The following is a 23,858-nucleotide window of genomic DNA, read 5'->3' as shown; positions in this document are numbered from 1 at the left end:
GTTCTTCTTTATCATTGCATGACTGTCTTTCTTTGTGCTTTAGCCATAATCAGAAAAACAGACGTTAAAAAAGAGAATTATAAGCAACTCATAACAGAGAAAAATGAGGTTACCTTTGGTAACCAGTGGCTGTAGGTGATGTGCTGCATCTGGGCCCCTACTATCTTCCTGGCCTCATGGTAGATGGTGTCCCCGTCCCAGTGGGGGTTGAGTCTCAGTAGCTCTGTAGCTATGCGGTTGTGTTCCCTGAACCACACCGTGTGCATGGCGGTCAGACCGAGCTGCTCGTTGGCGCGGTGATCTCCAGCTAAGAAACATGGAATTGGACTCTCATTTTCATCCCTCATGCACTCCGTGGGCGGTCCGGTAGCAAATGGCAGGAGAGGCTTCCCTGTTCGCTGGATGATCCCCTGCCGGAGAAGACCCCTTTGGCTGGCCAAATCGCGAATTTCTTCCGATTCGTGGCGCGAGCTGCCGTAGACGTTTGAAGCATCGATGTAAGAGGTGAGCTGGTTGATTTGCTCTCTTGGGTAAACGCTGTTCATGAGAAGAGAGGTCATCCCGCTGCCGCACACGGGGCTGGATCGGACAAAGAACATGCAGCGGGCGCCACTTCGCAGCTGCCGAGGGTCATTGGGCGGGAACTGGATCGGGAAGCACGGCGGGTCGTTGGTACAGACCTGAGTGCACAGCTGGCCGTCAGAGAAGCGCGACTGGCTGAGAGCCGCCACCGTCGAGTCCAAGTCGTGGTCTAGGAACTGACCCCACTGCATCAGCATGTGAGTGTAGCGGTCGTCGGGAGTGATCGTCTCTGTTCCAATCATGGCGGTGGAAATCAACCTGGGCAGAGGTAATCTGTATCCATTGTGCAGCTGATCAGTAGCCCCCCTGGGCAGGTTGAAGCCATTGTCATAGACCGACTTCAGGAGTCTTTCGAAGGCAGTGAGAGAGGCCCCCCACATGGGGTGCTGCAGGTTGTTGCACGTCCCGTCGTGGCTGCGGTACTTCTGGTGGAAGCAGATGTCAGAGCAGTTGTTGAAGCGACGGTGGGCTGTGCAGCCAGACAGGTTGGCAATCACGTCCAGAAAGTGAGGGGACACCAGGTCGTTGTAGCGAAATGCTGTGGGGAAGCAACAAAAATGCATGCAGAGACCGGGTAAGTGTTACAAGGCTTCACGATCGTCATAATACATTGATTTTATAGTAAAGTCAATCATCCAAACCATCAGTTAGCATACAGTAACCTAGCGCCTGCTAATATGTTTCACGTATGACATGTTGTCAGTAGACAGAGTGCAGAAAGAACCCCCTGCTCCGAGGGCACGCGACCTGCCCGGACTTGCTTTGCTATGTGAGAGCTCCTCAGTGGAAACTCCAATGTGTGTTGGTCTGAGACGTGTTAGCAATGCGGTGTTATGGTTCTACATGAGAAGAACAAGTGTGAAGTGTGTGCGGCCAACCTCAGCGAGGGTGAGGTGAGACTTCCTGTGTAAATGGTGAAAGCTGCGGTGTTGCCCTCTCAGATAAAACAGAGATACAATAAAAACAGCACATTTGTTTCTGCTGACGGGCAGAAAACTCTCCGGTAGCTTGGTTTGGGGCCAGTGCAACAATGAACTCTTAGTTGTTTGCATAAGTAATGAAAACACTGTGTCTCTCTCCCTTTGTTCATATTTCAGAGCTCTACTTCTCTTCCCCATCGCTCCGTTTCCTCTAACACTAACTTTCTCTACCTGTAACTCTAACTTTACATACTATACATCGTCTATTTTGCTTTATAAACCTGTTCTTGTTGTTTGATTTCAGCCCAAATTTTCAAAAGCACCACATATGAGGCTCTGTACACCAGTGGTTCCCAAGCTTCTTGGTCTGAGGCTTCCCCACGGCCCATTGACTCACAGTGTATGTCCGAAATGCCACATTCAAAACACTATTCATCATATAAAAGTTTTCTTTTTCATGCCATTGACCCGTCAATATTCAGACTGGTTTGGTGAGTTACTCGTTCTACTACTTGGAGTGCAGCTAACTATTTTGTTTGCTGTTTTTATAGTAACTAATAATTTGAACTGTTCAGTCAGTAGGCCTAAAGAAAGTAGGCCTTTTAGTTGGTGAACGCATTCAAAGGTCTTTTTTAACCACTAATGCTGCTGAAAATAACAGCAAACCTCTGCAGCAGCATGAGAAGAGTCCCTACACACACAACAAAGCGTCATCAGCGTAGTTAGTGAAGCCAGAGTTTATTAAAAGAGTGTTTTAAAGACTTACCTACTGGCCCCTGTACCAGCTCCTCTCATAGTAAAGTCCATTACAGTGGAAGGAGCCCATTGCTGCTTTGTTGTGTGTGTAGGGACTCTTCTCATGCTGCTGCAGAGGTTTGCTGTTATTTTCAGCAGTATTAGTGGTTAAAAAAGACCTTTGAATGTCTTCACCGTGCTGCCCCGAGCTAACCAGTGTTAGCCACGTCCGGCTGTTAGCGACTGTGGTGATTTTACACCTGAATCATGCTTTAACGCTCTTAAATAACAGCAACACTTTGTGTATGCAGCTTCCAATTGAATCATAATCCCTATTTTTCCAAATGAGTTGAGCTGCTCCACAGTTTTCCCAAGCACCCCCTGACAACAACAGACGTACCTCCTGTTGTTGCGAAGTACCCGTGGTCGCTAAACACAGCTGTAAACAACCATCTAATTTGCCCTCTGCGCTATGAAATGTAACCCTCCATTACAGCGAGTACTTTAATGCCCCATAAAGCCACTTTTGAATGCACACGTGGATGCAAACAAAGACAGATGCTCGTACGTACAAACCCGTCCGTGTTCGCCCGATCGTCCCCACACGCATGCATAATCGAGACAATCTGTACGCCAACGCGCTGTGTCAAAATTTGTCCTGTGTCGGCGGTGATTGCAGGTTAAGTGTTGTGTGGTGCGACACAGAGCTAATAAAACTGTTTACGGCTCCTCGTCGTAACTGCTCCATAATTACGTCCCTGCGCCTCTGGTCATGCTTGAGAGAAAATGGCATGCAGATGGAGGGGCTACCCACAGCCAAGTGTTGCTCACAGTAACATGGTAATTCATTTACTCCTTGCATGAGACTCATATTGGGAAACTGGATAGGAGCTTTTTTTACTGGATCCACGACGAGGCTACAGGAGAATGTTGTGTATCCCACAAGAAGATTACATTTCCATTCATTCATCCACAAGTTACGTCCACTCATCCCTGAGGGTCGTGGGGGGAAATGACATTTGTCAAAACTATTACAAGTCCCTTCTTCCCCAGGAACAACCGGTAAATATGCAGTGTGTGAGCATCTGTCTGTACTGGGGCGCTGCATAGAGCGCGCATGTGTCCACTGATCTGTATGTAGTTCAGTGCGACCCACAGATGTTGGATTACACAGCTTGTATTTGCGTTCGACTGTAGCTTTTCAAAGTGGGATGCAAACAAACCAGGCTCAGCAGCGTTTGCAAGTGTCTCGGATTAGTGTGTCGGCGTAAATGTAGAAAAAGTGACGCGTTTTAAAACCAAAATGCAGAGGTGTGGATGTAGCCTGTCTGCTCAGCTGGGACAGTACTCACTTCCTCTTTAAATAATCTGATAACTGTCATTAATAACAGGCTGCTGAGCTGTTTACCCATGTTCAGGAAACACACTGAATGCACTACTGACCTGAACACAGTCTGAATCAGAACATCAGGTCATATTAAGGACAATGCATTCACTTACTGACATGCTGAAGTGCATTGGAAATGTAATAAACTGCTAAGCTTTGGGCAAAAAAGCTTAAAAACTACTTAAGTTTGAACTGAACTGAACAAAGTCATTAAAGTGATTTCCTCCTCTATTGTCAGGAGCAACGCGGGTCAACAGACAACAGCATGAAGACCATTTTGTTGTGATGACATCAGACTCTTTTAACTGCAAGGACCTATTAATCATTTCCTCCAAGCATTAAGTTGTTCCAGTGATTATTCCCCATGAGCTGAAGACAGCAGTATCAACAGCAATGGCGTGCCAAAGGCTCCGCCCTGCGTCACCAGTACACCAGAGAGCAGACTCCCACAGGCCCTCGGAGGAGGTTCGAACCCTGACAGAGACACTTGGACGTCCTCAGCTACAGCTCGGACACAGACACATGATGCCTGGAAGGACACAACGTCGCTTTGTAGTGACGCAATATCAATATTTCTATATCGTAAGTAATTCAATAAAGGACAATTTTAGTAGGTCAACGCAACACAACGGCTCTTTGTTTGTGGTCGCCAGTGACTTGTGTAGAAGATAACCTCACTGGTGTCACGCATTAAAGTGAAATTCCAGCACAAAATAAGCGCACAATTTCATTTTCATTTTCCAGCAAATGCATTTATCAAATAATCCATCGAGACAATTTTTTTCGTGTAACAACTATTGACGGAGAAATGCCAGACAGCCGCTAACAGCTGCTAACAGCCACTAACAGCCGCGAACAGTCGCTAACAGCCGCTACTAACAGTCGCTAACAGCTGCTAACAGTCGCTAACAGCCGCTAACAACCACTAATAGCCGCTAACAGGCGCTAACAGCCGCTAACCGGCGCTAACAGTCACTAACAGCCGCTAACAGCCGCTAAAAGGCGCTAACAGCCGCTAACAGCCACTAACAGCCGCTAACAGCCGCTAACAGCCACTGACAGCCGCTAACAGCCGCTAACAGCCGCTGACAGCCGCTAACAGGCGCTAACAGCTGCTAACAGCCGCTAACCGGCGCTAACAGTCGCTAACAGCCGCTAACAGTCGCTAACAGCCACTAACAGCCGCTAACAGTCGCTAACAGCGGCCAACAGTTGCTAACAGTCGCTAACAGCCGCTAACAGCCAAATGTGGCTAACACTGATTAGCTCGGGCAGCAGGTGAAGGCATTCAAACGTCTTTTTTAACCACTAATACTGCTGAAAATAATTGTATTGTCCACAATGCTGAAATTTGTCTTTGGTTTGACCACATAAAACCACGTAAAATACCACATAGAATCGCACAATTACACACTTTAAATATAGTCATTCAATACACAAAGAAAGAAACTGTAAAAAGGTAAAGTACATAGCTCTACACAGAAAACAAAGCAGCAACAGCGTAGTTAGTGAAGCCAGAGTTTATTAAAAGAGTGTTTTAAAGACTTACCTACTGGCCCCTGTACCAGCTCCTCTCATAGTAAAGTCCATTACAGTGGAAGGAGCCCATTGGTGCTTTGTTGTGTGTGTAGGGACTCTTCTCATGCTGCTGCAGAGGTTTGCTGTTATTTTCAGCAGCATTAGTGGTTAAAAAAGACCTTTGAATGCCTTCACCGTGCTGCCCCGAGCTAACCACTGTTAGCTGCATTACTTGACATTAATTACTGTTAATGTACTATAGTTGTACCATGTTTCCCTCCTGTCTACACTGGCAGCTCGATCTTTAAATGGAAGACTCACCGGTGCCGTTGGTGTCCACCATGAGACCCTGGTTGACGTGGTTCTGGATGAGCAGGAGAGTCTGCTCGAAGATCTCCCCGGCGCGCGCCTGCTCCACCGTGTAGGGGTCCCGCGGATACCGGAAAAGAGCTAGCAATTCTCCCGGGGTACGAGGCTGACTGGAGGAAGGAGGGAGAGGGAGACGGCGAGGAGAGAAGGGAGAGAATGAAAGAGTGACGGAGAAGAGACGATAAATAAATCAAAATCAATGTCTGATTGCGTGACATTCCCCTGGGTTGGGAAGGCATACGGAGCTTTTACGGACACTCCGATAGTTCTTCGCTGCAGCTCGAGAAGGTCAGAGAGTTCAGAGAAGAACCTGCACAAACATCTCACGCCATTTCCCTCATGAGCTGGATCCCCTCCATCATCACTGAGTCTGTGTGTTCTCTCTGCTTTCACTCCTACGACGTCTCCTTGGCTGCTTCACCATCACCCCGGGCTACGTTTGAAAAATGCATTTGGAACTTGGACTCGAGTCTGTGGCAAAGCATTAAGACACGTTCCAGATCCGCAGGTGTTCGGCCCACACCGAGAGGAAACACTAAGTACACGGATCCTCTCGTTTGGCGAGCGCGTTTAGATTGTGACGTAATGTAAACGTGAGCCAAGTGACGCGGAACGTGAACTCTTTATTTGACGTCTTAATGCGTTTGGCAAACATCTGTCGTGTTGCATCGCTTTTTATTACACTGGCTTAAAATCCTCGCTTAAGTGCATAAGTTCAGCATCCGTGAGGAACTCGGAGTAGAGCCGCTGCTCCTTTGCGTTGAAAGGAGCCAGTTGAGGTGGTTCAGGATCATCTGGTAAGGATGAACCCTGGGCGCCTCCCTAGGGAGGTGTTCCAGGCACGTCCAGCTGGGAGGAGGCCTCGGGGAAGACCCAGGACCAGGTGGAGAGATTAGATCTCCACACTGGCCTGGGAACGCCTCAGGATCCCCCAGTTAGAGCTGGTTAATGTGGCCCGGGAAAGGGAAGTTTGGGGTCCCCTGCTGGAGCTGCTGCCCCCACGACCGACCCCAGATATTCCAAATAAACAAAATCTAAACTTGATGCATAGTTAGTTGTTAATAACGCATAATAATGTATTTTTACACAGGCTCAGAAATGTCTTATATTCTAACAATAAACGTATTAAAGACGCTGTTATTAACACTTATATAGTCTCATTAACACGTAACAATGCATCCTATAAGGACTCATAAGACCTCTATTACCTATTAACGCAGCCTTCTTACAAGGACCTCCGTATGAAGCTGGTTTGTGGTTATTTCCACACCATGTTCAGACCCCGGTGCCATCGGCCAAGGAGGAGGCTGCCTGTTCATCTGTGAGAGCTGGAAATCCCCTCGTCTCCATTTAGGCTACCACTTTGAGTTCGTGTGTCCATTTCTCTTCTTCCCGTGTGTGTCTGTGCGCCGTGTTTGCGCGTGCATGTGCGTGTGTGGGCAGAGTGCATGTGTGCGCGTGTGCCAAGAAAAACACAGCTGCTAACCACATCATTCAACCGGATGGAAGCACTTATGAGCTACGCTGAAACCACCTACGTCTGTGCGAGTGACAGCAGGCAACGCAAAACTGAGCTGGAGAAACAAAGACTTCAAGACACAGTCGTTGCCTTTACCGTCCTGGAGCGTTGATAAAGCAGTGACACACACTGATTGCGGTTGTCAGAGTAACTGATTGGAGGGCCGTCGGCGCCCTGAGGCAGCGCTTCTACTCGGAGCGTTCTGATCCACGACTTTAAAACGACGACCTTTGTGCACGGAGAGAGCAACAACACTGTGAACCGCCACACTCTCTCCCTGAAGGCTCTGACTCACACTCAGGACATGCAGGTCATGTGCCAGGATGATGTGAGACAAACCGTACTGTATTCTAACTTGGGCCCCGTGAGCGCGTAGCTCTGGACTGAGTCTGCACAGAGCAAAATAGTTCAATGTGTCCAAATGTTAAAGAACTAAAGAGCAGATAAAGCTGAAGATTGGTGCTTTCAGGTGCTTGGTAAATGGTAAAAGCGCCTTTCTAGTGCGCTTTACACCACTTGTCACGTTTACCCATTCACACAGACATTCACACTGATGGCAGTGGACATCTACAGACCATCTAATCTGACCATTCACACCCCATTTACACACCCATGCACAGCACAGGGAGCAATTCAGGGTTCAGTGTCTTGCCCAAGGACACTTGTTGACTGGGGATCGAACCGCTGATCTCTCGAATGGAGGACGATCCACTCTTTCACTGAGCCACAGTCGCTTGGTTACAATATTAAAGGTATCAAATGTGCTACTGTATACGGGTCATCTCATCTTCAGCCTCTTATCCGGGGTCGGGTCTCGGGGGCAGCAGCTCCAGCAGGGGACCCCAAACTTCCCTTTCCCGGGCCACATTAACCAGCTCTAACTGGGGGATCCTGAGGCGTTCCCAGGCCAGTGTGGAGATCTAATCTCTGCACCTGGTCCTGGGTCTTCCCCGAGGCCTCCTCCCATCTGGACGTGCCTGGAACACCTCCCTAGGGAGGCGCCCGGGGGGCATCCTTACTAGGTAGGAACGTAGGTACGCTCCCCTCCGGTGCTAGCACGTAGCTACATGTAGCAGTGTGTGTAGTGTAAACATAGAGTACACGGTAACATGACTGGAGCAGATCACCGTATATAAAAATCTGGCATGGATCGACTTCACCTCGAGTCGTTCAGGAGGGTTTACCTCATTATTTGCAGCTTTTGCAGCACGTTATTCTGAACGTCTGACATTATACACACATTATACTGCATTTTGCATCACATTAAACATCCTATACACACGACCCTCTCTCTCAGCAGATGCACAGCACATGTACAGTAAGAGTGCGTGAACTTGTGCGTGCTTCTTGTGTGAGTTTCTCAGAACTTACCCATCAAACAGACGTCTCCTCGTGGACTCAATGGCACTGTCCACGTTACGGATGGCCTGCTCTATGGACGTGCTCACGAAGGTGTCGCCCTCTCTGCTGACTGCAGGAACTGTCGTCGCACAGAGAGACGGGATCAGAGATCTGATGTGTTTGGATGCAGGTACAGGGTATAAACTACATTTAACATACGAGGGTAACAGTGGTCTGAGGTTAGGAAACAGAGCGTAGTGGCTGTAAGTGACTGTAAGCCATTTAAGGTGCTGCACTGGAGTGAGCCCACTCGTTCCTCTGTGTGCCATCGAACACGGTGAGAGCGGTCGGACCTGAGAAACCTCAGCAGGAAACACCAACACACACGGAGGGAAGGGCTGACCTGTCTCACCGCTCACACAGAGAGAGAGAGAGAGAGAGAGAGAGAGAGAGAGACAGGTTTGTCCCTTACTCCCATCGTGACCATGCTACTCAACCAGGAAGTGAAAGAAACAACAACAACACGCGTGTGTGGTGATGGGCGGCGTTTTACCGGTGACGGTGAGCACCATGCTGGCGACCTGGTAGCCGATGGGATTGCGGGCGACGCACTCGTAGCGTCCGCCATCAGCGGTGCCCACGTCCTTCACCTCCAGGTAACCTTCGGGGCTGATGTGAAACTTGCCACTCTCTGTTACCTGCACACCATCCTGGGAGAGAGAGGGTGGGGGGCGGGGGGACAAAGGGTAGAGGTCATGACCCCGGGAGTTGCGTGTCAAACTACGGGACAGTGATTGAGAGCCTCACAGATGGGACCACCGAGCGGTTTAGTTCACACGGGTGGGTTTGGACGGAGTCTGACTTGAACGATGTGGGGCGTTTTCACACCTGCCTTGTTTAGTTGGGTTGAATCGAACCGTGGCGCGTTCACATCCCCGGTGCGGTTCGTTTGGGCGGAGCACACAGCCATGACACGCGGACCAAATCAACCTGACCTGATACGCTTTGGTACGGTTTGTTTGGGACTGATCCAACCAAACTACCAGGACACCTGCTGATGTCTTCTAACAATATACATGCATGGTCAGAGCAGGCTAACTGTAGCAGCTAGCTAATGTTTCTCTCACATAAATATGCTGGTGCTATGCTAGCTGTCACTTGCACCACGTCAAACTAGCCCGTGCTTAAGTCTCGGCGAACGGAGCAGATGCTAGCCTCAAGAGCCCATCAGCGTTGGTTTAGAGGTGGATTTAAGTGACGAAACGAGAAGAGACTGTTGAGTGTTAACAACATGGAGGCTTCCACGGATGAGATGAGCAGCTATGGAGCAAGCCGCTCACTAACTCTTTGTTCTCTGGATCCTTCTGTTGAATATGGACCGGGCTCCTGAAATTGGGCCTTTGGCTCCTAGAGGACAATTTAGCACACGTTTTGGCTCCTAGAGGACACTTTAGCCCACGTTTTGGCTCCTAGAGGACACTTTAGCACATGTTTTGGCTCCTAGAGGGCACTTTAGCACACATTTTGGCTCCTAGAGGACACTTTAGCACACGTTTTGGCTCCTAGAGGACACTTTAGCAGATGTTTTGGCTCCTAGAGAGCACTTTAGCACATATTTTGGCTCCTAGAGGACACTTAAGCACATGTTTTGGCTCCTAAAGGGACACTTTATCACATGTTTTGGTTCCTAGAGGACACTTTAGCGCATGTTTTGGCTCCTAGAGAAAACTTTAGCACACGTTTTGGCTCCTAGAGGACACTTTAGCACACGTTTTGGCTCCTAGAGGACACTTTAGCACATGTTTTGGCTCCTAGAGAGCACTTTAGCACACGTTTTGGCTCCTAGAGGACACTTTAGCACACGTTTTGGCTCCAAGAGGACACTTAAGTACACGTTTTGGTTCCTGGTTTAGAGGTGGATTTAAGTGAGGAAACAAGAAGAGACTGTTGAGTGTAAACAACATGGAGGCTTCCACGGATGAAATGAGCAGCTATGGAGCAAGCCGCTCACTAACTCTTTGTTCTCTGGATCCTTCTGTTGAATATGGACCGGGCTCCTGAAATTGGGCCTTTGGTTTCAGGAGGGCACTTAAGCACAGGTTTTGGCTCCTAAAGGGACACTTCAGCACATGTTTTGGCTCCTAGAGGGCACTTCAGCACATGTTTTGGCTCCTAGAGGGCACTTTAGCACATGTTTTGGCTCCTAGAGGACACTTTAGCACACGTTTTGGCTCCTAGAGGACACTTCAGCACATGTTTTGGCTCCTAGAGGACACTTTAGCACATGTTTTGGCTCCTAGAGGACACTTCAGCACATGTTTTGGCTCCTAGAGGGCACTTTAACACGTTTTGGCTCCTAGAGGGCACTTTAGCACATGTTTTGGCTCCTACCGGATGTAGTAGGACGTCCCGGTAGCTTGGCATTTGACATATATGTGTTGGGATGGGATGTGGTCTGGCACCGTAATTAGTATGGTAGTATGGGTACTACAGGGTTGCACTAGTCCAGTCTGTTTAGTACTTGTACGTTCTTGCTCCCGCTCCAGACACACTGGATTGAGTGATGCATTTTTGGATTTTTCTCTGCGTGAAAAGAAACTGAACTGAGGGGAAACTCATCAACTGGTGTGAAAATGCCCCAAAAACACATTAATTGTCATTATTTCCATCACTTAATACGGCAAATCACGTAACCCCAGAACATTTCCTGGTCCAGGACCCCTTCCAACCCCCCCTGACCTCTGTGGTGAGGAGGTGACGAGCACCGTACTCGGCCTACTGGAGCTTTATCATCTAACCTTGTTCCAGGTGAGGACAGGCTGTGGCTGGCCCTGAGCGCTGCAGGGAATCTGGACGTCTTGGCCAGACTCCACCGTGAGGTCCCTTGGAGCATTTGTGAAAACAGGCGTTACTGGATGAGTTAAAACATACACACACATACGCCTGTGTTAATGATGATGCACCAGTGCTCAAAGTACCGTACATGGAAACTGCATTTTATAATCAATCACAGGAGACAGTGACACGAACACACACACACACACACACACACACACACACACACTCACACACTCACACTGTTTGTTACACTGCTGTTGCCATTTGTCTTTCCTCTATTACAGAGCTGCAAAGCATGACTCATCTAAGAGTCTCCGTGCAGTTCAAAGGGTGATGTCGGCATATTTTAACTCTAATGCATAACTGCACATGTAGCAAATAGTGCAGTGATCATAGTGGAACACATTAATGCTGCAATTCATTAACACGTTTTCAGTGTTTTGTCTCTTTCTACCTGTTATGTGAGCAGTGTCTGTGATTTTGTTGTTTTTAAATGCTGCACTTTACCCCCTACAGGCGTCAGACAGACACATTTACGTATGCAACCTGTTTTTTTTCAATTACATGAAGTGAAAAGAGTCGTTTTCCATTTGTGTGCAGAGATCGAGTGGGTCAGCAGTCACTTAACCCCCACACACACACACGCACGCACAGATACACACAAACACACACGCACTCACACACGCACACACACAAACACGCACACAGACACACGCACACACAGACAGACACAGACACACGCACATGCACGCAGAGACACACGCACACACGCACGCACACACAGAAACACGCACGCACACACACACACATACACACGCACACACAGAAACACGCACGCATACACACACACACACAGGCACACGCACACAAACACACACACACGCATGCACAGACACACGCACGCACAAACACACGCACACAGACACAAGCCCACACACACGCACAGACACGCACACGAACACAGACACACAGACACACACAGACACACACAGACACACACACACACACACACACACACACACACACACACACACACACACACACACACACACACACACACACACACACACACACACACACACACACACACACACACACACACACACACACAGTGTTGAGCATTGTTTCAGACTGAGTCACTGCGCTGCACCGTCTAAGAGCCGTGACACGACCCTTCCACAGCTGAGGTGTTGTGTCGGGCGGGAGAGGGTGGATGTTTGCCCCCCACACACACCGTGTTCAAATTCCTGCGTGGTTCCCATGCCGCGGCGAGCCACCTGGCCCTGGGAAAATCCCACAACTTTTAGGGCGGGAGGCCGTTTCGTAGTAGTCTGAAACTAATTAACGGCCCTTAAATCAGAGCTGAACTTTCTAAAACACAGGGTTCACTGCGGTGTACAGTACACAGCGTCACAGCTGCGGGCGGCGCGTAGCCAGCGCTGCTCCGTGACACAGAGAAATCCGGGATGTGAAATCAACATTGAAGCAACTTTACATTTATTGGACACTTATAAAAGGCGGGCAGGACACTTGTAGAGAGAGAGCGGGGGGTCTAACATGCGCTGGAATCAAAATGGCGACGTTGTCTTCATGTGTCCGAGCTCCAGAACAGTTGATATTAGTTAAAGGAGGAATCTCTGTGGGACGGAGACGTGCTACACACCCTGGAAGACAAACCCTACCCCGTTAATCCCCGCTTTCATTTTCTTCTAAAGCGTGATCTATCCCCTGCGCAGCGCTCTCAGGATAAGAGCGTCCTTAACTGCGTGCATGGCTGTGGGCTCGTACAGTGCTTTATCAGTGTGGGGGCCATTATGCAACGTGTACTTTGTGCCATGTTAACAGCCATTACTACATGGAAAAACATGGTGTCATCACGGGATTACAGAGTGCCGTGCTTTCCTGTGTCAGGCCTGTAATTTCAGACACACACACACACAGTCACACACACACACACACACAGTCACAGTCACACACACACACCTTCTTCTGAACATCCAAACACATCTGCACATGCATACTGAGCTGCAGTACAGTGCACACAGTCTATGCATATAAAAATGAAAAACCTACACAAAGGAACCACACAACCACGCACACGCACACACACACACGCGCACAGACACAGACACACACACACACACACACACACACACCTTTCAGTGTGTACGTGCATTGCAACAGTTAAATAGATGATTTGTGTGTGAAAATGTCAAATTGGCTGTAAATGGAGAGTGCTGCACCACTCCAACCCCCTTCACATTTTACTACCTACCCCTCCTCCTCCTCCTCCTCCTCCTCCTCCTCCTCCTCCTCCTCCTCATACACAAACATGCAGTGTTTGCAGAGGGCCTTTCAGCAGCCACACTGACAGCCTGTGTATGGCAGCAGTGTTTCAGCCACTCTGTTGAGTCATATTCTACCATGTTAGGGGCTTAACCTCCCCTCCCCCCTAAAGTTGACTGCAACAAACCCTCATTTACCTGCTCATTACCATTACGTCATCGCTTCACCCCACTTCCTCACCTCTCTGCTGGATGCTGAGCTGCACCGCCGTGCGTACAGTCCCCACAGGGCTGACTGCCTGGCACTCGTACTGGCCCTCGTCGTGAGCTGCCACCCGGGTGATGCGGAGAGTACCAGTAGACAGAACCACGTGGCGACGGTCCAGGGGTAACGGACTGCCCCCGCGTGTCCAGGCAATAACCGGCTGGGGGTAGCCGCTCGCCTCGCAGGGAAAGTCCACCGTGTGACCCTCCAGGACGGACTGGTCCTGCGGCGTGACGGTGAACTGGGGGATTGCTGGGGGGAAAAACAGTCGAATTTGTAAACTGACGTCTTGCTTCATAGGAGCCTTTAAAAGTTACGGCAGGCTGGGGACACGTTACAGAGATATTAGACAATTAGAGGTGAAGATGTGTTGCAGGAGTGTGGTCGGGCTGCACGTTAACATTACGGTACAGGGTAAAAAAAGCTCTGTTATGTCTTTACTTCTTCAGAGTCATTTAGTCCTGGATGTCAGGCTCTGTACCTGATATGCACCTTGGTAAGCCACACCATCTTAAATGACTGCGACACACTAATAAAACACATTTCAAACCCGTGTTTTTTTGGATTAGACATCTGCAAAGTCTGGAAATGTGTGTGCCACGGAAAGCACTCTCCTTACAGAGAGGTGAGATGGTGCAAGCTAAGCACTAAGTCTTCTTTTGATTAAATTCACTTTGTATTGGGTTGAGTTTGTGTGAAGTTACAGGTGCTGAAGGATCATTCAGAAAACACAACATGCAACATCAACTAAGGGCGCACTCCCACTGTGCGTCCGTCCCGTGCCCCGTGCTTTAGGGTCCTTGTCTCCCCCCCCCAGGCCCGTTTGTACTCACACTACCTGGGCCTCGGAGAATGCTTCTTGCTGCCTATACGTCATCACGCCGTAACACGTCACACACATTGATGACGTCATGGCGATGCGTGGCTTTGTTTCCAGATCTTTCCGTAGACCTCTGAGTTTTTGTGCGTCTTGTCGACTGTTTTTGAATCTTTTCATCGACCAAATCTGCAGTAAACACTCCACCTCCGCATCACACCAACGTGAACCTTTCACCGCCATTGTTTGAAATGTCCGCGCATGGTCCCTCCTTCTTTTTTCTACGTCCCAACAGGCGCACAGGAAATGACCTCAGAGCCGCCGTAGGCCTCGTGCTCGTGTGCACGCTCGTGCTCGTACACGTGCAAACGTGCTTTACTAAAGCCCACCTCTCCCAAACGGGCCGTGGACGGCAAGCGTGCCGCTCCTAGATGTGGAACGGTTGCACTCACACTGGTCAAAGGAACCAGACTTTACCCGTAAAACCTGCTTGGGCACGGTACGGATGGACAGTGTGAGTGCACCCTAAAGTGCTTAACAAATAAAGCTGGAGTTGGAGTTGGGGTTGGATGTCAAACTAGATAATAAAATAAAGTTCTAGGCCAAACAACAGTGAAAGCAATAATACCACACATCCATACAGGGATAATAATAAACCACTCTACAATACATAGGTTTTGTCTTTTCATGCACTGGTGTCAGGCTGGTGCTGGGGACCGGTGTTGGGATGACATCTATTTTATTTATTAATAAATCCAAAGTCAATTTGTCTTATAAAGAAAAGAATGAGTTCTGATTCCTACCTTGCACGATGATGTACGCCGTAGCGTGTATGGTGTCGACGTTGTTGGAGGCAAAGCAGGTGTACTGCCCCCCGTCCGCCTGGTCCACGTTCTGGATGAAGAGCCCTCCGGAGGGGGTGATGGTGATGCGGGTGTCGCTGGGCAGCGGGGTCCGATCGCCCTTTGTCCAAGAGACCCGGGGCTGAGGTTGGCCCGTGGCGCTACACTCCAGGGTCACGCTCTCCCCCACCAGCACCTCCGTGTTCTGGGGCTGGATCACAAAACTGGGCCGCGCTGGAGGAGCAGGGAGCGTGGGAACGGGGTCAGGTTAATTAGGTGAGGGGTGATAACATGTGTCATCCGGGTCAGCGCGTAACTTCAGGGGATCAGGACGTGAGTAGCGACCTTGATAAAAGGGTCAGTTCCTGCACAAACATCATCTTTGTATGTTTCTGTCAATAACGCCACTTTGACCACTGCTAACAACCTCCTACGCCGTCCTGTCCATATTTGGCTGTGATTACAGTGGAGTCAGAGGAAGTATGTACACAGCGCGAGAGGCCTGGCGTTTACAATCAAACAGTAACAGGAAATGCACAACATCTGCTCTCAAAGACTGCTCCTTAACAAGGGGTCGTCACCGGGGCCGTCCGTCACCCGCCGCTGACCCTCGGGTCGTCTGCAGACAGCCGTGGAAATCTCCCACGACGACGGCCACGGGCACGACGATTGAGTGATGTGGGAGTTTGTATGTGAAGGCAGAAGCTCGTGGGTAAGAGCAGCGGAGACAGGGGACAGAACGTAACTGTGTTTGTATGTGTGTGTGTGTGTTTTAGAGTGTGTGTGTGTTTGTGTGTGTTTGTGTGTGTTAGAGTGTTTGTATGTGTGTGTGTGTGTGTTTGTGTGTGTGTGTGTGTGTGTGTGTTAGTGTGTGGGAGGAAAATTAGACATGAAAGGCAGCGGGCTTTGCTCACGACTTAGCGAGACATCCGAGTTATTTGACCGGCTGAACTGAGGTTAACCCAGCTGCTCACAGTGTTAACACTTAAATATCAGGTTTCTGGACATCATCTCAACCCCCCCCCCCCCCCCCCCCCACACACACACACACACACACACACACACACACACACACACACACACACACACACAGACACTTGTTTGTACAGTATTAGTGTCTCGCTGTCTTAGTAGGGCTAAAAAACAGTCTAAGCGAGTCGTCCCACCCAGGACACCAACACTTTGAATTATTGCACGTTTTAGGTCTCAATCTATGTATCTATCTATCTATCTATCTATCTATCTATCTATCGATCTATCCATCTATCTATCTATCTATACATCTAAATGCTCGGACTAACCATTATCCAAAAGCTCTGACAGCGCTGAACACTGCAAATACCTTTACCTCTGATGGTACATGATGCTCAGGGTCTCTGCAATCTGTGTGTGTGTGTGTGTGTGTGTGTGTGTGTGTGTGTGTGTGTGCGTGCATGCGTGTGCGTGTGTAAGCTTGTCGTAGCTTTCAAGTCTTTTCTATTTGATGCTTTAATGTTAAACTGTTTCTGCACTTTAATGGATTGTACTGTAAATTACAATGACAATAAAGACGATTCAATCACCCACAGTGACACAAAGTTAAACTCATTCAGGAGGCGAGAGGTAAAAAGCAGCCACTCACAGGGGGCTCCGAAGTACCGCAGCGTGACCTGCGAAGTCTTGACCTCCCCGGCCACGTTCTTGGCCATGCACTGGTAGATCCCCTGGTCCGTCTCCCTGGTGTCCTGAATCATCAGCGTCCCGTCCTCCAGCAGGTTCAGACGGCTGTCGTCGCGCATGTTCAGAGCATTGCTGTCAGGAGGGCACAGAGACACACATCACAGGTGACTCGGATACATCAGGACGTGTGTGCGGCCTGTTAACACACTGCTCCACGTAATTATGACATAATACCCACATTTTCTAAGTAAGGGAATCTTTGGAGGAATGACATAAAGAGTCCTACTTGTTCCTGAGCCAGATGATCTGTGGTTTGGGGTTGCCCTCGGCTCTACAGGTGAAGTAGACGGTGTTCCCTGACGTAACGTCCACATCCTGGGGCTCCGAGGTGATCCTGGGGACCTCTGAGGAGGGAGGATGGGAGGGTAATTATACACAGGTGTACATAAACGTCCATTCATTCATACAGTGAGTGCTTTTGTGCCGTGCCGATCGGTCTGTCTGTTGAACCGAGCCCCTGGGGACTCCGTCTAGTCTCTCTGATCGTGCCGGGCCAGGTGACGAGTCTGGAGCCGGTCACCGCGTCTCCGCAGTCGTTCACAAACCCTAAGGAGCGGGCTCACGCCAAAGGTTAGTTTCCTGGATCAAACCAATACGAGGATGATGCATTGTTTCGAATTTCCAGCTGGTCCGGTTTGAGTTAAAAAAAAAAACCTCAAACAATTATTGTTCACACTGTTGGGGGGGGGCGATCCCAGCTGACATCAGGCGTGAGGTGGGGTCCACCCTGGACAGGACGCCAGTCTATCACGGGACACATAGAGACGAACAGAGACAGACAACCATTCACACCTACGGGTCATCAATGAACCGAACACCTGCACGTCTTTGGACAGTGGGAGGAAACCGGAGAACCCGGAGAAAACCCACGCAGACACGGGGACAACATGCAAACTCTACACAGAAGGGCCCCAGCCGGTATTCGAACCAGGAACCTTCTCGCTGTGAGGCGACAGTGCTAACAACTACACCACCGTATAGCCCTGGGACAGAAAACGTCCGGCTTCTAGTTTACACAGTTTCAGGAGACCTGCAGTGAATTCAGGTCGGTGTGTGACGGTGTGTATCAGGCTACACGCTGTTCTAACGTCTCATTTTGGCTGCTGGTGTCTGCGGTGCACTTTCCCATCCTAAACATAAACAGTCACCTACTCACTAGACCTTCCCCTACAGGACACGACTGGTCTTTCCTTTCCTTCTCAAACTACGTCACACTTGCATGTTCATCAGCCTGATTTTCAACCTCCATCTCAACAGGACTAACTCCTGGGCAACAGCCCCCAGTGTCCTTAATAGCTAGCGCCGCCCCTGGCCACCACATACCAAGATTACAGACACTGTCAGTTCCTTAGCCTGACTCGTAGAAGAGTCTCCCTCAGAACCCACCACAGTGTGTGCAGGACTCACCCTCCCCCCAAAAGGCCCATTAGAGGCTCTCTTTAGTCAGGATCAGGGTGTGCCACTGCAAATACAAGGAAATCATTGAAGCTGCCTCAAGTGGAAGGCACTGACCTTGCCGCATGAGTTCGGGTAGGTGGCCAACCCCAAAAGCTCCAACTCACCCTTAAACTTTGTTGGCCGCATATTTTCTTACACAGGATCTTACAAGAACGAGTGTACCAACACACGCAGACACTGAGGCAAGGAACACGGAGAAAGGTTCCCAGCTCCTAAAACACTGCGCACATTAAGTTAACTTCTGCCCCAGCAGGGAGTCAAGCTCCCGTACTCCCCGTCATCATGCAGCACACACTCTCTGTGCTCCACACACCCACTATATGATAGTAAATGGTAAAAGGACTTGTACTTATAAAGCGCCTTTCTAGTCTTCTGACTACTCAAGGCGCTTTCACAGTGTTTGTCACATTCACACTGATGGCAGTGGACATCTACAGACCATCTAATCTGACCATTCACACCACATTTACACACCCATGTGCAGCACGGGGAGCAATTCAGGGTTCAGTGTCTTGCCCAAGGACACTTCAACATGTGGACCGGGGGAGGTGGGGATCGAACCGCCAATCTCTTGAGTAGAGGACGATCCACTCTTCGATAGACCGATAAGTCGGCTGGTCGATATTATCGGACAATATTTGCGTTTTTAGGTGTATCGACTGATGCAGTTTGCGGCATTATTGACAAACAGGCGTCCACAGACAGCTCCGTGCTGCCGGAGACGACTTTTTTAAGTTCAATTGAGACTCGTAACATTTGTTTTCATCCTTGTCTCATTCATATGATGTAAATCAAGGATGCAAAAGTAGTATCGGCTCCAAATAACGGCACAACAAAATCGTCTTTGGCTGATAAAGAAAAAATCAGTATCGGCCCTGGCCATATTAAATCCATATCAGTAGATCCATAGCGTTGATCATATGCACGTACTCGCTGGATGTGTTTGGGATGTGCCAAAAGTCCTTGACTCTGTCAGTCCTCTGTAGAAACTGTCAGCAAACATAACTTAATGCAGTGCCCGTTCAAAACATGTGGTGTCCTTGAGAAAGGCCCTCAGCCCCTCATCCCCACCCACTCCAGGGGAGCCGCTCAGTGGCCGTCACACCAGACTGTGGTTTCACAGCCGCTTACAGATGTGAAAGTGTGCAGCTGTGCGACCGTGATCAGGGTGTTCCTGAAGAAGAGAGGCGTCATTTCAGTGATACTCCCCTGAATAAATAAAGGTTAAAAAAGGTTTGACAGACGATGTTGTGCAGCTTTAAAGGCTGTATTGTGCCATTTTGGGTGGAATTTCTAATTAACTCTTTTAATAACATCCCATTATAACTTAATAGTGCCATTATCTGGCTCTGTGGCTGCGACATGATGAGACCACAGTGAGGACATGATGAGACCACAGTGAGGACATGATGAGACCACAGTGAGGACAACATAAAGACTTTGTTATTGTCCTTTACGAGGCACCAACCCATCCACTCCTACCTACCTTACCTCCATTACCTGACATTAAATGCATCATTATCACATACACAGTACATGTGGAAGTTTGTCTGTGCAGTGTTTTTATACATATATATGATATTAATAAGATACTGTTTGGCTTTACGCTGAAGCACAGGTTTAAGTGTATTGGTAGAAAAGCCAAGTTCACATTTCACTGTGAGCCCATGCGGCAGGTTTTGAGTTGGTTTCTCTAACTGGCAGTTAGCTCCCACCGTAAATCTCCGCGTAGCTCCGAGTTTCCTCCAGCTCCCACTAAAGGCTCCAGTCTGAGCCAAGCGGGCAGGCGCGTTGGCAGCCGCCTGCGACCAAACCACATATAAATCTCAGCAGCTAATTCGATGGCACCGACGTGCCCGTTCTTGCTCAGCGTGGGCCCCTCCACCTCAAGCGTCTGCGTAGCAAGGTAGCAGCGGAGGAATGTCTGCTTACGAACATGATGGAAGCCATTCCTCCCTCCCTCCCTCCCTCCTCGTCCTCCCTCTCTCCCCCTGTGAACGAGGTGGAACAATGCACGGCGTGTCGAGCAGCTGTCAAAGCAGCCGCCCTTCTTAAGACGCAGTGCCACCTCCTCGCACAAGTGGTATCTGATGAGAGCCAGGCTCGCCTCCTCACTGGACCACGATAGAGGCCAGGTTACCATAAACAGGATTTCCAATTGCAGTTACAATCCCCGGCGTTAATGCGGAGTAATTTGGTGGTGGTGGTAAGAGGACGGATGGGTTGATAGTTGATAAGCTTCTAATGTGTTTGGCTTAAAAAAGTCGTCTCCGGCAGCACGGAGCTGCCTGTGGACGCCTGTTTGTCAATAATGCTGCAAACTGCATCAGTCGATACACCTAAAAACGCAAATATTGTCCGATAATATCGACCAGCCGACTTATCGGTCTATCACTAATCAGCTGGGAGGAGGCCTCTGGGAAGACCCAGGACCAGGTGGAGAGATTAGATCTCCACACTGGCCTGGGAACGCCTCAGGATCCCCCAGTTAGAGCTGGTTAATGTGGCCCGGGAAAGGGAAGTTTGGGGTCCCCTGCTAAAGCTGCTGCCCCCGAGACCCGACCCAGGATAAGAGGCTGAAGATGAGATGAGACAATTTTTGAATGATTTATAATGTATAATACATATATAAGTGTGGAAATGCATTTTGACGCTCATATTGCACTCTTCATCCACTGTTTTGAGATTATTTTGAAACTTTATTCCCCCTTAGTCAGGGTCGACCGTGTGATCACTAACACAGAAAATCCCCTACATGTAAGGGGCTGCAGTGTGGATCTTCAATGTACCGTAACCGTGTATAGCGTTTTGAATAAATGCAAAAAAAGTGATTAAACAAAGGACGAAGGCTGTGGACCCTCCATTTACACAGGCACACGCACACACACACACATTTCATACACAGACTGAGTAGGTGCTGGTGGTCTAGCACTGGAGGTCTCTAGAGCCCAAAGAGGGTCCTGATTGACACTTTACCCAGACCACAGACACAGCTGTTAGTGTATGACGCATGATACAGCCGGGTGTCTGCAGACCTCAGACACAAAGAGAGGATACACCTGTGTCTGTGTGACACACCGTGACTATGCATACCTGCTGTTTGCTGACTGGAAGGCTGTAGGCGGGAGTTAGAGCAGGAAAGGAGTTGTATGTACTCATTGAGTTGAGTATTATATGACTTTAAAACTGCTCTATCACTGAAATTAGGCACGGTGCCTGAGAACTGTAGCCCCGTGTAGCCTTGGATGTGACTGAGCTGTGGTTCAGGTTAAGAGAGTGCGTATAGGAACAGGAACGGGGAAACCACATGTGTGCTGCTAAGCAACCGTGTGTTTGACTTGATGTATGCTTTCCCAGATGTGCGTTCCTCTCCAGTGAAAACTAAATTAGGTTTCAACAGGGAGGCTGTTTAATAACCATGTCAGAATCACTTCTTTACATGTTCTGTCTCTAATAACGTGGATGCTATTAATGTTGCAGCGCGTTAAAGTTCCAATCTAAAGAGTCCATTTTTCGAATGTGCCAACGAACGTCCCGTGATACCCTGGGAGGGTCACGCTCAGTGGGGAGTGGAGGTTTCTTACCACAGTTGAGCTCCTCAGCGGTGAGCGTTGCCACCGATCTGCCCTGCAGACGGCTGGGGTAGTCGCAGGTGGCAGCAGCCTGGGCGTTGCCCGACTCGGCGTACTGCTTCAGCAGGTCGGCTAGCCACAGCAGCTCGCAGTCACAGTTTAACGCGTTGGAATCCAGTCGCCTGAACACGGACACAGACACACACAGTAAGTGAGAAAAGGGCCTGTCTTCAGTCGATAAAGCAGACTGACTATCAGTGGTTCCCAACCCACAGCCCCGTCAGATGAACACGCGTACTTCTTCATCCACTCCCAGTGTATGTTCCAAATGCGTAAAGGCCTCATTACCTTTAACTATGCTAAATATTTAGGTATACTGTAAATATTTCAGCCATTTATCCATTTACACTGCTTTTAGCTAACTATTCCAACCATTTATCCATTAATGTTACTTTTAGCTAACTAATCCAACCATTTATCCATTAATGTTACTTTTAGCTAACTATTCCAACCATTTATCCATTAATGTTTCTTTTAGCTAACTATTCCAACCATTTATCCATTAATGTTACTTTTAGCTAACTATTCCAACCATTTATCCATTAATGTTACTTTTAGCTAACTATTCCAACCATTTATCCATTAATGTTACTTTTAGCTAACTATTCCAACCATTTATCCATTAATGTTTCTTTAAGCTAACTATTCCAACCATTTATCCATTTATGTTACTTTTAGCTAACTATTCCAACCATTTATCCATTAATGTTTCTTTTAGCTAACTAATCCAACCATTCATCCATTAATGTTACTTTAAGCTAACTATTCCAACCATTTATCCATTAATGTTACTTTTAGCTAACTATTCAAACCATTTATCCATTAATGTTACTTTTAGCTAACTATTCCAACCATTTATCCATTAATGTTACTTTTAGCTAACTATTCCAACCATTTATCCATTAATGCTACTTTTAGCTAACTATTCCAACCGTTTATCCATTAATGCTACTTTTAGCTAACTATTCCAACCATTTATCCATTAATGTTACTTTTAGCTAACTATTCCAACCATTTATCCATTAATGCTACTTTTAGCTAACTATTCCAACCATTTATCCATTAATGCTACTTTTAGCTAACTATTCCAACCATTTATCCATTAATGTTACTTTTAGCTAACTATTTCAACCATTTATCCATTAATGTGACTTTTAGCTAACTATTCCAACCATTTATCCAATAATGTTACTTTTAGCTAACTATTCCAACCATTTATCCATTAATGTGACTTTTAGCTAACTATTGCAACCATTTATCCATTAATGTTACTTTTAGCTAACTATTCCAACCATTTATCCATTAATGTTACTTTTAGCTAACTATTCCAACCATTTATCCATTAATGTTACTTTTAGCTAACTATTCCAACCATTTATGCATTAATGTTACTTTTAGCTAACTATTTTAACCATTTATCCATTAATGTTACTTTTAGCTAACTACCGTAACCATTTATCTTATCTTTTCAGCTAACTATTTTAACTATTTAAGTAAGTAAGTCTAACTCTTTTATCTAGCTATTTATTTTTAACATTTACCCATCAATGTTACTTTTAGCTAACTATTTCAAAGATGTATCCATTAATGATACTTTTAGCTACATTAACATTAGCTATTCAAACAATTTA

The 23,858-nt window shown here is 48.0% G+C and overlaps 1 protein-coding gene across 1 annotated transcript in view; it reads right to left on the bottom strand.

The window, feature by feature from the left end:
• The window catches only part of pxdn (peroxidasin), an 83,457-nt gene that overhangs the window by 13,487 nt on the left and 46,112 nt on the right, over positions 1–23,858 (bottom strand). Inside the window, exons 7-16 of the mRNA XM_083924996.1 lie at positions 22,180–22,349; positions 17,364–17,481; positions 17,040–17,209; positions 15,380–15,652; positions 13,736–14,011; positions 11,170–11,282; positions 8,925–9,081; positions 8,402–8,510; positions 5,464–5,621; positions 114–1,120 (exon numbers count right to left, since the gene is read on the bottom strand). Coding sequence (XP_083781122.1) covers positions 114–1,120; positions 5,464–5,621; positions 8,402–8,510; positions 8,925–9,081; positions 11,170–11,282; positions 13,736–14,011; positions 15,380–15,652; positions 17,040–17,209; positions 17,364–17,481; positions 22,180–22,349 — 2,551 coding nt within the window. The remainder of the gene's footprint in view (positions 1–113; positions 1,121–5,463; positions 5,622–8,401; positions 8,511–8,924; positions 9,082–11,169; positions 11,283–13,735; positions 14,012–15,379; positions 15,653–17,039; positions 17,210–17,363; positions 17,482–22,179; positions 22,350–23,858) is intronic.

The sequence above is a fragment of the Echiichthys vipera genome (genome assembly GCF_963691815.1).
Source record: "Echiichthys vipera genome assembly, chromosome: 12".
Taxonomy (NCBI): domain Eukaryota; kingdom Metazoa; phylum Chordata; class Actinopteri; order Perciformes; family Trachinidae; genus Echiichthys; species Echiichthys vipera.
The sequence above is the reverse complement of the archived record's forward strand: the minus strand, read 5'-3'. Positions and strand labels throughout refer to the sequence as shown.